Raw genomic sequence first — 16,561 nt, 5'->3', positions numbered from 1 at the left:
TTGATAAAATAGGTAAAATGATAAAGTAAAATAAACTATCAATATTGAAAAATGAATAGTATTTAAGAATAGACATAATACATAAACATAAACATAAACCTTAACTTGACTTTAACGGATAACTACACCCTCCAACTTTGAGTGTGCACAAGTAGAAACTTAAACTTATATAAAATTGAATAAGTAGACACGTAGCATACAAAATTGTCACGTATGGTACCATTTCGGATGAATGTGTTTGTTTGTCGAATTTTATATAAATGTAAGTGTCTACACCCAAAGTTAAAGGTCATTTTGCCAATTGAAGCCAAGTTAAGAGTCATGTTTATGTATCATAATTTAGAATATATATATATATCTTTAATATAGTAGACAAGTAAAAAGTCGACGAAGAAATTAAGTAAAAACAAGTTGTATTTCGAAGCTCCATGCCTCCTAAATCAAAATCACACTTAATGACCTAAGATTTGAACTTTTGAGTCCGCTTGCCTCATTACATGTAGTGAAGAGTGTTACTTATGCGTTTTGAATAAAACTACAAATTTAACAAGTTTTAATCACGAGAGAAGTAAAATTAAAAGTTCAATTACCTCTCCACTACCAATTCAATCAGGGGCCAAGCTACCCTTTGCCGATTGGTGTCAAGCGACACCTCCTCGTTGAAAAATTACGTTATATATAAATATCAAATTTTGGTTTTATAAATATATATACAAGTATAAATATTTCTTGGTACATGTTATTAGTCTAGTGATAAAAAAAATCATAAATGTTATATGACGTCACGTGTTCAAAATCTATAGCCTCATAATTACTTTTTACTACAACCATTGACATTCCTTATTGTTAGGACCGAAAATAAACAGGTGTAAATGCGGAAGCTAGTAAAGCAAACCTCGAAAGACCACGAGTAAGAAGACAATGAGAAATATACCAAAAGACACAAAGATTTAACGTGGTTCGGTCGATCGACCTACGTCCACAAAGGAGATGAGCAATCCACTATAAATATGAGAGTACACAATACAGAGGGAAACAACCTCAACCAATTCACTCGAAATACATGGGAGGTTCACACAAGTGATAACGTATCAAGCTTGTGACCCACAAATTCTCCCTCTAACCAAAACTCTCAAAGCCCTTACGACTACATTGTGAATGCTGATTAAGTTAGAAAGAATATTCCTCTATTTATAGAGTCCTAAACCTTTTCCTACAAGAAAAGGATTAGTCAATCCAAAACCTTTTCCTAAAAGGAAAACCTATTCGTGGTAAGAAATTTAGGGCAAATAAAACCCAACACTTATGTCACTGACTATAACCACCCACATCTCTACTATCACTACACTTTCACCTCATAATATTTTTTTTATCAATAACAACAATAAATAAGCGTGATTTCACAAGTGAATTTTGAAAATAATAAATTATACAAATTTAACTATTATATTGTAAGATAGAGGCACTATTTCTAAGTTATACATAAATATTTTAAAAATATTATATTTATTTATCAGATATATAACCCAAATATATTTAACATCTTATTTTATAGGCAACTCCAAAGGAAGCAAGTCAATATGAGATTGGAGAAGCTAAGTATTATTTGGTTACTAATATGGTGTGCAATTATTTGGTAATTAGCATTGTTGGAATTAGTTGGAGTGATATTTTATTCTTTCATCTTTATTTTCAAGAATAATAGGTGCCTTTTTACTTCCTGTTATTGAAATATTAGCTATAGTTTTATTCATGAAAAATTTCATATATGATCGTTTAAATTTTATCGCATTGCATTAAAATAATTAAAGTACTTTGTAATAAATCAGTTACAATTATTATCAACTCTAAATCAGTTAATAATGAGACCACGAAAGTAAACGAATATTAAGTGGACAATTTACATGGACTTTCAACTAAAATCAATTCAATAATTTCAAATTTATATTTTATGAATAAAAAGTCACCATTTCAAAATTATACAAGTTAAAATAAATTATACTCGATACAAAGAGATTGTATATAACATGTGAAAGAATTATATTAACGAATAACTAATTAGTACTAGAAACGAATAACTAATTAGTACTATTGCTAATTTATTATGTTAGTGAATCTTTGAAATTTATATGTTTAAAAGTTTGTTACACTAATATATTATTATAAATATTTATTTATAAATTTTTTTTGAACATATGCAATTTATTATATCGTATTTAATTTTAATTTTTTTATTTATAATTTACTCATTTAATAGAGAGTAAATAATTTTCACAAATAGTAAGATTTTCATATTTATCAGAAAAATATTATTTTTTGAAAAATTCACTTAATAAACTATAGTTGAAAAAAAGACTTTGGCTCCTCTCCGGTAGCCAATCGGTCCAGTTGCTCCAGTCATGATAAGCACCGTCGGGACTGGTGGCGTTCGAATAAGCAGCTATCTCCGGCTTCCGTACACGGTGGAGACATTTCTCCGCCGCCGCCGTCTCTTCACCTCCTGCTCTGCCTCCTCTACGAAAGAGAAAGTTATTGTCATTTCCGGACCTACCGGCGCCGGTAAAAGCAAGCTAGCATTAGAGCTCGCTAAGCGAATCAATGGCGAAATCATCAGTGCAGACTCTGTACAGGTTATTACTTATCTAACCTCATAAATTGCTTCCGTTTGCTTAGTTAGAAAATTGAGATTGATAGTAAACAATTGAATAAAATTGAATTACCAAAACTTGAACTTAAATGAAATAGCAAAGATTATCACAAACTTGTTAATGTTGCTTAACTGAATGCAGTGGTGGAGCTAGGTAGGGTCGAGAAAATCACACTTCATTTTTATGTATAGATAGTAGATGTTCAACCCCTATCATGGCTCTGCTACTGACTGAATGACGTTTGTTGAAATTCAGTTGATTTATGCTTTGTTCTCTCGCTTTACAGGTGTATCGAGGGCTTGATGTCGGTTCAGCAAAGCCTTCCTTTGATGAACGAAAGGTATTGGTTTAGCAAATTTGAATTATGTTTTGCTAATATTAGCATGTTTACCGCCTGGTTTTTTGAGGCATGCTTTTAACATGAAACATTTTTTGCCTTCTTTTGGTTTGGTTCTGTTGGTTTCATGTTTGGATGTACTGAGTGACTAACTTCTGGAGCTTCATTAAGTAACTTGTTTGTCCGTTTGAGGAATGGAAAATACTTCTTAAATTTTATAGAACCATGTGTTAGAGTACTGCCATGACAGACACTTATTTTGATGTATGTTCTGCAGGAAGTAGTACATCATCTGGTTGACATATTGCATCCATCCGAAGGTATTTCTTTCTAAATTAGAGGTTCTGAAGCAATGAAACAATATTTTGCATGAATTTCAATAGCTGTGCAGCTCATCCCTTCACTCAATGAAGCATGATCTGTTCCCTCTACATTGTCATAGATTGTAATTTGGTGCATATATTTGTTGGTGTGTGCGTAGTGACAGTCATGACAAATAGAAGCCCTCTGCTTTCCATATTTGTGGAACATCAGAACTTAAAATCAATGAAGGGAACACATCAAAATTCCTCAATTTGTCGAAACCCTCAAATTAACCATTTTATAGCTATTCATTTCACCTTTGTTTGTTATTGCTCAAGGCATTTTGGAATGTTTATACAAATCGTCGAGATTAGTGAATCACTGATATTTGTAACTTTAGACGAATACAACATTCCAAACTCCACTGTGATCAAGAATCCTTTTTCTGGGGAACCTGTGCCAGTTGGGTGGGGTGGGGCTGGGTTGTAATTTGAAGTTAAATTTCCTTCATCTGATTTGCTCGTATAGTCATATTTAGTTAACCGTATGCCTATATGATGTACCCTTAGATTTGTTGTCCTTTTGTGCTAACACATTTTTTTCTCCTTTTCTTTTGGATATGTCATCAGATTATTCTGTTGGACAATTTTTTGAGGATGCTAGGCAAACTACCAGAGATATCCTTGATAGGGGCCGTGTTCCAATAGTCGCGGGTGGTACTGGATTATATTTGCGATGGTATGTGTAGGATATACAGCTCACACTTGAAAGCTTCTGGTTTGATTGAGGAGCACATTTCAAAACTAAAGCTAAACTTTTTGGTTGCAACTTGTTCAACAAAGAAGATTCATTCTGTAAAACTACAGACAGTGAGAGAGCAAGAATGAGGATAAGTTTTGTTGAGAGATGTCTATTTACAAGCTTTATTATATTTAAAATGAAGCTTACATATATCCTGTAACTGATAATAGAATTGGATCTTGGGTGTACAAGAATTCCTTTTTCATGCAGTCTCTACAACTGAGTCACTTAACCTAAAGGGGCATGATCTTCCAACTCACATAATAAATTCTGTCCAACGTTTAAGGTTTATTTATGGGAGGCCAGATGTTCCAAAAGCCTCTCGAGAGATTGCTGCTGAAGTCGACTCAGAGCTTGCAAGTTTACAGAATGATGAGGACTGGGATGCTGCTGTTCAGTTGTTGGTTAAAGCTGGTGATCCCGGTGCCCAGTCTTTACCGGCAAATGATTGGTATCGCTTGCGTCGCAGGCTTGAAATTGTTAAGGTAAAATTGTGTTACTTTCATGTGTGATCGTCTGATTTTAACCCCTTCTTTTTAAGCTAGATCACATGTTGTATGAGTTAGGTTGACATTGAAGATCTCTGTGTTATTGTTTGTCACTTCCCAATGTGATTGAGGGATCCTGTGTTTCCTGTCGTCAACTCTTGATGTACTTGTATAGAGAACTTGTATTGGTTTCATAAGAGCTCTTTGGGGTTATGGAATAGTTGAGACTGGATTGAGATGTGCCCAACTGTTAGTCCATGTTGTCGCAGCCTGTTCAATTCATCTTTAGATGAAAAAACTAAATAAATTTTTTGTCTTGCAGTCTACTGGGTCGCCTCCATCAGCTTTTGAAGTACCATATAATTCTTTCAGAGAACAGCTCGTATCAGGTCAAATAGATGCTGCTGATGTCAAGACTTCTGCTGACAAATTGCAGCAGAATGAAATAAAGGATTTGGATTATGATTTTCTTTGTTATTTCCTTTCCACCAGTAGGATAGATCTCTATAGATCAATTGATTTTCGGTGTGAAGATATGCTCTTAGGTAAAAGATAAATGAAATTTTTATGATTATTTGCTTTATTTAATATTTTTTAAGGTCTTAGAATTCTTAATCACAGCCTCATCCATTATTCACAAGCTTCTAGGGAGAACATTCTTTTCTGCCTTAAGATTTTTGCGGTTATCATGATACCTAGGGCTAATTATCTGCTTCTCTTCCTTCCTCCCTTCCTGCCCTTCTTCGTTTCATAATATTTTGACAAGACTGGAGGATTTTTTTCTCACATTTTGGAAAGATTAGATGAAGTATTTGATCCTTTCTTTCTCTTTGTTCATAGTTTTCTTGTCATCTAAGGATATGTATTTCAGATAAGTTTCTTCTGAATAACTGGAGAAGCATTTTCTTTGGAAATTGGATAGTGAAATGTGAGCAATTCAAATAAGTACCAGTGATCATTTTATTAATAAAGGTTAATTCTTCTTCCAAGAGTTAGCCAGTGTGCTTTAAATTTGTAGTCCTTGAGATACTAATCTTTGCTTCAACTAAATAAATCTTTCTTTTAAATAAGAGCTTTCCATTTTAGTTCCTTAACAACTTTTTTTAGAATACCTTGATCCTAATTAATTCATTATGATGTTGCATACTGCAGGAGCAGATGGAATTCTATCTGAGGCAAGGTGGCTTCTTGATGTGGGTCTTTTGCCGAACTCGAATTCTGCTACTCGAGCAATTGGTTACCGACAAGTATATTTGCATCCCTATAGCTTGAACACAGTCCAATAGTTTGGTTACTAATATGTGTTTGTTCAAAATCTTTTAGGCAATGGAATACCTTCTAAGGTGTAGGGAAAATGGAGGATGGAGTTCTGCTGGGGACTTCCATGAATTTTTATCTGAATTTCAGAAAGAATCACGGTATTTTACTTTCACTGTGACTATGTAGTTGTCTCAAAGTGTGATGATCTTAGTTGTTCTTGGTTTCTTGTGTAGGAGATATGGATGTCGGGAAAACGACTGTCTTATTGTGTAATATAATATAATTTTTCAAAATGTTATCTTTCAATAAAATGGCCTTTTAGTATGAACCGTTGAGGCCCCCTTGATTGAAATGTGTTTGATCGAACGAAAAATAATTTTATTGAAAATATTTCCAGGGAAATGTTTTTCAGTGGAAGATTATTTTCCCAGAAAATGTTTTCTCGTGTTTGGTTGGTGAGTGAAAAATTATATTTGGAAAAATACATACGAAAGACAATATTTTAGCAAATTGCATAGTGTTTTACCGAAATTTGAGTAATAAAGATTAATAATTATGTCTAAGTGTTGGTTGGAGCAATTGATATGGAATTAAAAGTCAACATAGTTATAACGAAAATGGCTTTCGTCCATAAGTGAGGGAGGTCATCCCGTCACCCCCCAGTAACCAAGCACTAGTGCATGACTTCCTCATGAAAATGTCTTTCTTAGAAAATAACTACTGTCATAAGTCATAACAAACACTTCCTCTATTATTTCACATATTAAGACAACCTTTCTTTCTTGACATTTAAATGTTGTATTTATCTGCTATTTTTCTCTGTAGTGTCACAGTTTAGTTCTGGATGCTTATATTTTGTAGTCATTGTATGCGGATTTGCCATGGATCAGCAGAAAGTTCCACAACTATTCCTGATAAAATTTTAATCATGTCTCCCCTGTCATTGTTGAAGACAACTTTCTACTTAACCCTCTCTTTCTTGTCTGCTGAACAAGCCACACTTCTTGATACTATAGTTACTTGTCAAGATGAGAAAAGAGCAGTATGGATGATTGTGGATGCAAAAGTGAGGAACTTCTGATAGTGCTGCCTAAATTGGTCGACCCTTACTCCTGTCTGGGCTCTGGTCCCTTCCATACATTTGGGTCTGGTCCATGCTTTTAGTGCTGGTTTTCCTGATTTCATTGGATCGTCTATAATACTATTTCTTGGCAGTAGTATTAACAATACTCTTGTAGTTTCTTGGCAGTAGTATTAGTAATATTCTCTTAGCACTGGTTTTACAGTTCTTTCTTCTCTATGTTGTGTAATGCTCTCCATTTCACATTATTCCGTTGTTACTTTTCCCATATTGAAACTGCTGAAAATGTTTTTTTAATCCGGGTGTATCGGTAACATCATCTCTATTTCTACGAGGTAGGATTGGTTTCATCTACTCTACCCTCCCCAAACCCTACTTGTGGGGTTACACTTGGTATGTTGTTGTTGTCTATAATGTTATTTCTTGCAAGTTATAAGCTGATTGACTGATTCTTATATTCTTGTGCAGAAATTTTGCAAAAAGGCAGATGACATGGTTTCGCAATGAACAGATTTATGAGTGGATAGATGCTTCTAAACCTTTGGTATGCCATTTCTGTTTTATAAGGAATTGTTGTGCCTTTTTTTTTTTTGTTATATAGAACTTTTATCAAGTTGGACATTTCTCTTCATTCCGGATGCAGTAGCTGAGTTTCTGCAGGTTTATAAAAGTTGTTCACTATTCCTTTTATTGACAGTATGATATGCATACAGTCATGCATGCGTTTTATATATGCGGATATTTTCATCATCTCTTTGGGTATCCCATGGTTGGTATATTCTGTGTTGTGTCAGTCTGGATATGAAAGGTTGATTCTTGGGGTTCAGAACAATAGTGGGTCCTTTTCTTAGCAATAATTACCTTAGTGTGGGAAGATTCTCTTTCAAATTGTTTTCTTCTTTTTTTCATAGAGCTACGATCAGTTTCACGATGACCTCCTTTGGTTTTAGACGCTTATTCTTGCCTTGAGACTTCTCTTTTTCCAAAAGCATGCCTTAAGGGAAAATATAGGCAGTGACAATCAATTGTAAGAAATAGCGATTCTTTGACTTGGAGTTGGCATGTGATAATTTTCAGTTTTCCTTTTTTCAAGGAACGTGTTTGTTTCATGTGCAGAGGCAGTCGTCTCTTCCCCTATGAAAAATTGTTTAATTGTTTAATCATACCTTTTATTGGGCCTTGTCTCTCAGTAGCATGAGCCATGAGACACGTCAAATTCTCCTGTTGACATCTGAAAATGGCATTTACAGGAAAAGGTTCTTAGCTTCATATGCGATTCATATAACAGTCAGGATGGCCATCTCCAGATGCCCGAGTCACTTTGTATGCGGAAAGATATAAGAAATCACCGTCAAGCTGCAGAATTGAAGACCTATCGTACAATAAACAGGTCTGAACTTGAAATATAGAAACAAAAATCTTCACTCATTTTCTCCTAACCCGAAATCCCTCTCTATGTGAAGGCATTTCATTGGGCATGAAGATTGTGTGGATGTTCTGGACTGGATAAAGAAGATATATGGCCAACCTACTGACTCTCTTTGTTAATCAACATCTAAGGGACTTTGTCTTTCACTTCAAGTTGTCAAAATCGAAACATCCAAAAGTTGTTCTCGTTGTTATCGAGGTTAGCTTATGGAGATTATTACAACTATTATTAGTATTTTGATTTGGTTCCACTTCGAGCTGTGAAATTGCTTGCGCCTACATTAAACTCCCTTGGGATGTAGCACTTCCCTAATGTTTACCGAGCTGCCCTGTTTCAGATTTGATTGCTACTTTTCCCTTAAAATTTCGATCGTTTACTAGAGAGTTCTCTTTCTCTATCTCTATAGTATTGCGAAGGTTGAAGTTGTTACAATTGAAGAGGGTAATGAGGCCGTCGAGCTGTGGCTGGGGATGTCAATCTGCATCTGGGAAATTTTGTACATGTAGGAGTCTGTTCAAGAGCTCTATTTGCCAGAACATACATTTTCCACGAGGATGTTGCTCGAATACTGTATATTTGAACATAATATGCTTCATTGTGATTGATTAAGATACAAAGAATATGCTACATTTGTTAGTGAACTAGAAACGTATAAAATTTGATAAAAAGGTAAATAATTGATATCGCCATGAGATTAACTATTCACTTTTTTTTTATAGACTAATTCTATCCTTTTATTATACCATGAAAAAATAATTTAAACATTTTATTGTATGAAATTACCATTTTATACCGTGTGTAATACATAACTTATAGTTACTTATTAAGAACCGGTTTGATGGGCTTATAAACGGTTACTTATTAGGCAAAAGTCATAAATAGTCAAATAGATGATGTTCTACTTTTGATTTTTACTAAAAGAAAATACATCGCTCTTTTGGATCATAGATTTCCCAAATAATATTTGGAAAAAAATTTGGCAAATAGTGTTTGTCCATACACTTTGTCATTATTTGATAAATATTTTAAATTTTCAAATACTAATTTTTTTCTAGTATCTGGGTTAAATCTCATTATTTGGAATTTTTTAAAATTGGAATTTTACTCCAAACTTTTATCTTTTACAAAAACATCCTTTATAGTTGTTGCTTGCGTTGTATTACATAATTTTTTTACGTTAACACTACTTAACACTAAAGTAGTGATGAAATATTCAGTGAATGTTAAATGATGATATGGTTATTGATGAAAATGATGAATATTTGGCTCATGATAACAAAGTCATGTGTTTGGTCTACTTTGGAATGATGCTTGTTGCACTCACTCCAAATCACCATATTGATCTAGTGTCATGAACACTATTTGTTATTGTTGTAACGAATATTCAATTGACTTGTAATACAAACTTATGGTTAGTTTTGATAGTTTTTAAAACTTATGAGTATAAATCATATTTTTCTAAAAAAGTGGAATATATTTCCTAAATACTATGGTCAAACACATGTGAAATTTCACCCAAATAATATTTGCCAAGAATATTCAGAAATCTACGGTCAAAACGCTAGCCAAATCACCGCTGAACTTGGCGTCAATACTTACTTTTAACAAAACTTATTCCCCATTGATCAAAGGTTCTAACTTTTGAGTACTATCTCTGAATAAAGCTTTACTTAATACAAATTTAAATTATTCAAATTAATTATGGGATAAAAAAACTCATAACTTTTTTGAAGAATAATGCTAAATGACAAGAAAATTTGATCAGAAAATTTAAAATTTTTATAATATTCTTTCGATTTAAAAATAAACTAATCATTCTATCCAAATTCTATAGGATTTTTCCATTTTTAAGTACTAGTACTAGATGGAATAAGTAAAAATGAATCGTGGGAATATTTAGCGGCAGAAAATCAGGTGGACCCATTCCTTGAAATTTTTGAATCTATCACCACTATAAATACTCTAGTCGACTTCACGGCTCACGCAACTCAACACTCCATTTCGCTCATTTTCGCTTCAGGTTTTTCTCCGCCATAGCAATGAGGACATCCATGGTGAGATTACTGGCTCGCACAACCTCAACCGCCGGCCTCACACGCCGGGGATTCGCATCGGAATCTGCTCCGGACAGGAAAGTCGCTATTTTAGGTGCAGCTGGAGGGATCGGGCAGCCTCTGTCACTTCTCATGAAACTGAATCCTTTAGTTTCCAGACTTGCACTCTACGATATTGCCGGAACTCCTGGTGTTGCCGCTGATGTCAGCCATATCAACACCAGATCTGAGGTTAATTTCTGTTTTATCTTGTCTGCTCTTCTGATGAATGTGTGGTTTCTCACTCTTTTAAGCCCTAGAATTTTAACTGCTCTGATGTATCAGTGTCATTTGATGAATTCAGGGACTTGATTTCTGTTTTATGTTGATTACCTGTTATTTCGTTGAGTTTTGTTTTGATTCCTATTATATACCAGGTATTATGATAAGCTAAATACTAATTAATGATGTAAAGGCATTGAATTATCAGAAAGAAACTCTTATGAAATTTTATATAAGCGTTTGTTGTAGATGACTTCAACATTCAATGGCAAATACTTCACATACTCCAGTGATTTTATTATTACTATGATCCTTGATTCCTTGTGAAGTTTTCAAGCAAAAATTCAGTGGAGTAAAACTACAAAAATGTGAAATATAAATATTACATTTCGCTAGTTAAGATGACAACTTTACTTTACTAACAAGGGAGTTGATTGGAATTTGGGTATGGAGAAGCGTTTCACTGAACAAATTTTTAGGATAAGTTGAAGTAAGACGTAATATATATATCCAAGTTTAGCTCTCCTACCATAAGGACGAAGGTGAAGAGAGATTGGATAAAATTGTGCTGTCACTTAATCTCTTGAAGAAAATAATGTGATAGACAAAAATATAGTAGATTGGTTGATAGAAATATATTGATTGAAGTGCTCAATCTTTTGAAGTGAATGGCGTGATAGACGGAAATATAGTAGATTGATTGAATTTTAGTGATGGAAGTGAAAGATTGCTTCAGGATTCCTACTTGAGAAGGTAAATTTATAAAATGGTTGTGAGATCAACAATGTGATATGGGGTGAACTTTGGGTCTCAAAATGCTTATCATATCCACAAGATTAACTGTCATTGAAACTTTAGATGCAAATATAGATGTGCAGTCATAGAAGATTGGACAAAAATAGAAATGGTCACATCAGACAAAAAGTGAAAGTATCACACAGAGGATTAAGTAGTAAAAAGTTGCCATAGATGGTTTGGCTATGCCTTGCATAAACCTGCAAACACTATTCCGCACGTACGGCATTGTGGTGATTGAAGATGCTATAAAAAGAGATCAGATTGAACTAAAATCATGTGGAAGAAAATTGCTTTAAAAGTAGTATGATCCTTCTGTATCAATGCGGATTTATCTAAGTATATAGAACAAAAGATATCTATAAGAGATACGAATTAGCTAGACTAAGCCTTAGTCATTGCTACACTAGCTTTAGCTTCAAATAGAGATTGGTCTGAAGTTTGGAGAACTTTTAATTTAGGGACTCCTAGTTTACCATAAAAGATAAATTACTTAATAATATCAAATTGAGATGGACCAAATACAGCAAGATATCTAGAACATTTATATCATTGACTCCTGCAGTTAGAGATTGAGGTATGGTTAATTAAATTGCCTGATGTTCTTATTACTTTATAGTCAATATACAAACTTTTCTCAAAATATGCGGAGAGATAATATGTAAGAAATGGTTAACTGAATAAGTGATCAAATAAAATGTTATTCTTTTCTGATTTATGTGCTCTTATGCATCTATTCCTAATACTTGTAATGTTATACATTACTGAATTTGGTAATACTACATAATTAATGTTGATATTGTGAATACTGAGAGTAAAAGTGAAAACCAAACACTAAACAACTAATGCAGAATTTAGTTGGGGGTTTATTTTGGAAAATATGGATCTCCCAAAAGACCCCTTACTTTTATCCTAATGATGTAATCCTTTGCACAATTAGCCAAACAATGTTATACTTTTTATCCCACTTGCCTCACCTTCAATCCACAGACTGAACGACCTCAGTGTCTGATCTCTAGTCCTTGCAGTTCCTTGACCATTGTTTTTTTCCTGGACTTGCAGATTTTGGGTTATGCAGGAGAAGAACAGCTAGGGAAGGCTTTGGAGGGAGCTGATGTTGTCATTATTCCAGCTGGTGTGCCACGGAAGCCTGGTATGACCCGTGATGATCTGTTCAACATTAACGCTGGTATTGTTAAGTCTCTTTGCACAGCTATTGCAAAGTATTGCCCTCATGTAAGCACCCATATTTGTTACATATTAGTTAAGATGTTCGAGTAAGAAATACTGACTCTTCCTCTTTCCTCTAATGCCTTCCCTTCAAATCTCCAAAAGGCACTTGTCAATGTGATCAGCAACCCCGTGAATTCCACTGTCCCAATTGCATCTGAGGTGTTCAAGAAGGCTGGAACCTATGATGAGAAGAGACTCTTTGGAGTGACCACACTTGACGTTGTTAGGGCAAAGACTTTCTATGCTGGAAAAGCTAAAGTTAATGTTGCTGGTATGCATCATAGTGATTTCCATCTTTGATTTGCTTCTATTTCATTGTATTAAACCGTCAATTCATGTAAAGTTCTTATTCACTACTAAAAATTTTGGTGCATTGTTCCAGATGTCAATGTCCCCGTTGTTGGTGGTCATGCTGGCGTAACTATCCTCCCGTTATTTTCCCAAGTAATCTTTCTTTTCTATTGTGTTATCTAGGTTATTTAAAATTACGTCTACCTTGACTCATAAAAAAAGATTAACTCCACCTTGTAACTTTATTTCTTCTCTTGTTGTTGTTATCTCTAAATGTTGCAATAGGCCACTCCAAGTGCAAATTTGTCAAGTGAAGACATTCAGGCACTTACCAAGCGAACCCAAGATGGTGGCACTGAAGTTGTGGAGGCCAAGGCTGGAAAGGGTTCAGCCACCCTCTCGATGGCGTATGTTCCTATTCATGCTCTCTTTTACTTATTTAAGTTTCACTGATTTCATGAAAGTTTCTCTGTTTGGTGGCAAGAACTTTCTGGTATTGACAAGGAACACCTGCATACGTGTCTTCCCCTAACGAGAGTCAGATTCTTGTAAAGAGGGTCTAGAGTTGCTTGACAACTCTATTTGTTCCACTTTATGTGACCATATCTCCTTTATAGTCCTCATAAAAAGAAAGACTTCCTAAACCAGGAAGTAATTTAATAAACTTTCCATTTTACCCTTGATGAGAAGCTTTGGTAGCCACACAAATGTTATAACATGTTTAAGAGCACAAGTCCCAATTCTTTTCTTTCGTGAACACTCTGCACAATTAAATAAATTCACGTAAATTAAAATGGAGCGAAAATACTTTGACAGGTTTTCGCAATACGGAATACCTTTTTCTGCATGTGTTGTCACATGCCACAACTGGAAATTAATACATGCTGCATAGTGGCCAAGATTGTGCAATCTTGATAATGTTTTGAATATAAAGTTTCCATGCACCTAGTATTGAAGTGAACTACTTGTCAAAACAATGTATTGAAGTGAACTTGCCCCACTCAGTATATCAGTAGAAGATATTGTTATAAAACATAAGAGGACTTCTATTTTTTTATCACTGGTCCTATACACCTTATCTGCATATCTTTCTTTGTGTGGTTACTGGGTTTTGAGACTTCTGCAGCTATGCTGGTGCCATCTTCGCGGATGCTTGCTTGAAGGGACTGAATGGGGTTCCAGATGTTGTAGAGTGTTCATTCGTACAATCGACTGTGACAGACCTGCCATTCTTTGCATCCAAGGTAATGATATCCGCTTCTAACCTAAATGGTGCTTGAGTCCCTATTTTCTATTAAATGTATTTTGTCTTACCATCACCCGATTTTGCATCTGTGTAGAGGGATGTTCATGTTGTGTCAGTCGATGACATTATTTTCAACTGTGAGAACAATTTGATTATCCTTCTCACAACGAGTGTATAAAATGGGAGATTTAGGACGTAAAAAAAGATAAAAACTACCAAATTTTGTTGGTTATCGTTCTTCTGATTTCAGCACTTGTTTAACTCTCTTCAGGTGAGACTTGGGAAAAATGGTGTGGAAGAAGTGTTAGGATTAGGCGCACTTTCGGACTACGAGAAAGAAGGACTTGAAGCTCTTAAACCAGAACTGAAATCGTCCATTGAGAAAGGAATCAGATTTGCCAACGCCTAATTAATTAAACATAAAAAGAAAATGATACTTTGAAGTTTTGCCATCCCCATTTTCAGATACATTTGAGTTAATATTTTGCGAGCTCCTCACTGCCTGAGGCATTAGATTTATAGCTTTTATAGTCTGAGATAGTAGAGGTGTTAGATATATAGCCATATATTTTGGTAGAAAATAATCATTGGCAGACTTGTGATGGGTGCATTTTCTTTAAATAATCTACAAACATTGAACCTTCTACTTCATTTATCACACATGCAGATATATTTGGTTAAAAGTAGTAAATTGAGTTTACTTAATATTCTATTTGAATGTAATTGTTAGAGGTTTGGTGACAAACTCTAGAGGTCAAAAGGGTTCATGTTAAGCGGGACTAAAAAAAAGTATTTGGAGTGCAAGTTCAGTACAGATGAGGATATTGTGAATGTGAGCTTGATTCACACGTCATTTCATAAGAAAAGAATTTTCAAGTATTTTGTGTTTATTATTCAACTTATTGGGAAATTGATATTCTTATCGCACATTGTATTATTGCAAAATGGACGAAATGAACGCTCACATCCAGAATCTTATGCGATAAAAAGATGCTATAGAAATTTAAAAACAAATAGAGAAATAATTAAATGATTATTGTATCTGCTGAGAAATTTATTTCAAAAAGTCGAACACCATTTCATTAACTATTTTTGTGTTTTAATATAATATAATGTGTGATGTTGCACGTTAATAATTGTACGCCGTAAATATTCGGTATGATATTTAAGTTAAATATGTTAGTATGATATTGCTTTAATAAGATTATATTTAATAAGATTCAATTTGACAGTGAATCAACTTGAAGTTATTACTAAATAAACTTATGATTAAGTATGTCCAGAAAAAAATATTGCTAAAAGATTTTTAGGTTTAAAAAGTATGTTCAAAAGAAAATAGGGTTTACACTTATTAAGAACATAAAAATCATTTAATATATAAAGTAGATTTCGATTAATTAACATTTATATTCATACTTTATAATAACTAGTTTCTATGAATATGCTATACAAGTTAATAATAGTACTAGATATTTAGTCAATCAACATTTCATGTTCGTCAATTATTTTTATTCATATAAATGAAGAACAATTTGAATTTAATATAAAATCTTGAGGATAAACTTGTTTGTTGAAATATTATTATCCAGTGTTATTACATTTTAAATCCTGAGTTGAATTTTGAGTAGAAATATAAAAAATATTAAATTCAGCCCCTATTATAACCAAAAAAATTCATATCTAATTTAATATGCGGCTCATAACATCACATTATTTTATTAAATAAATGTCCAAAAAAGGTCCAAAGTTACTTAGCTTAGTAAATGTGATTAATTTTTGCTGGCTTAAATACACATAAATATAGCCACTTCCCTTTTAATTTAACATTAATTGACATCCATACCCTTAAATTTTTGAGTCTATAAATAAAGACTTAAATTTGTACTATAAATTTAAATAAATAATATATATATCCTACATGAAATAAAACACACATAAAACACTATATAAGACATGAATTACCATGTAGAACACTACTAAAATTATATGTGTTCACTTATTTAGCTTTATACACATTTAAATTTTTATTTATTCACATCCAAAAATAAAAAGCATATATATCGACTCAAATCAAATCAAAAAGACATAATACATAAACACGTTCTTTAACTTGGCCCTAACAAACATCTATATCCTTCAACTTTGGATGCATAAATAAACACTCAAACTTGTATAAAATTGACACATTTATCCAAAGATGTATTACGCCATATAAAACACATTCCTCTGTTTGTTAAATTTCTTACATGTTTTATACTTATACCCACCCAAAAATAAAAAAACATAAATAACAGTTGAAATGAAATTAAAAAAAATATATATTTACACATTATA

At 33.4% G+C, this 16,561-nt stretch overlaps 2 protein-coding genes across 5 annotated transcripts; both read left to right on the top strand.

Annotated features, from left to right (window-relative positions):
- The first annotated feature begins 2,334 nt into the window (after nucleotides 1–2,334).
- LOC107005183 (tRNA dimethylallyltransferase 9) lies at nucleotides 2,335–9,041 on the top strand. 4 transcript variants are annotated; one of them, XR_003575798.1, is made up of 12 exons: nucleotides 2,335–2,630; nucleotides 2,935–2,988; nucleotides 3,263–3,305; nucleotides 3,918–4,026; nucleotides 4,376–4,574; nucleotides 4,900–4,966; nucleotides 5,730–5,824; nucleotides 5,901–5,995; nucleotides 7,387–7,462; nucleotides 8,169–8,308; nucleotides 8,382–8,545; nucleotides 8,754–9,041. XR_003575798.1 is itself a non-coding variant. In XM_015203707.2 (11 exons), the coding sequence occupies exons 1-11, from the start codon at nucleotides 2,400–2,402 to the stop codon at nucleotides 8,464–8,466; spliced, it is 1,350 nt and encodes a 449-aa protein (XP_015059193.1). In that variant the 5' UTR covers nucleotides 2,335–2,399; the 3' UTR covers nucleotides 8,467–9,039. The 4 variants fall into 4 exon arrangements, 2 of the variants coding, with proteins under 2 accessions (XP_015059193.1, XP_027769546.1); XR_001454838.2 differs by having other exon boundaries at nucleotides 4,900–5,122; XM_015203707.2 differs by having other exon boundaries at nucleotides 4,900–5,122; nucleotides 8,382–9,039.
- A 1,274-nt stretch (nucleotides 9,042–10,315) lies between these two features.
- LOC107005541 (malate dehydrogenase, mitochondrial) lies at nucleotides 10,316–14,910 on the top strand. Its single transcript, XM_015204165.2, has 7 exons — nucleotides 10,316–10,632; nucleotides 12,520–12,693; nucleotides 12,793–12,961; nucleotides 13,073–13,134; nucleotides 13,267–13,388; nucleotides 14,108–14,225; nucleotides 14,499–14,910. Exons 1-7 carry the CDS (start codon nucleotides 10,387–10,389, stop codon nucleotides 14,634–14,636), a joined length of 1,029 nt encoding a protein of 342 aa, XP_015059651.1. The 5' UTR covers nucleotides 10,316–10,386; the 3' UTR covers nucleotides 14,637–14,910.
- Nucleotides 14,911–16,561: the final 1,651 nt, after the last annotated feature.

Source organism: Solanum pennellii, chromosome 12 (genome assembly GCF_001406875.1).
Source record: "Solanum pennellii chromosome 12, SPENNV200".
Classification (NCBI taxonomy): domain Eukaryota; kingdom Viridiplantae; phylum Streptophyta; class Magnoliopsida; order Solanales; family Solanaceae; genus Solanum; species Solanum pennellii.
Note: the sequence above shows the minus strand (reverse complement) of the source record. Positions and strands in the feature narration are given on the sequence as shown.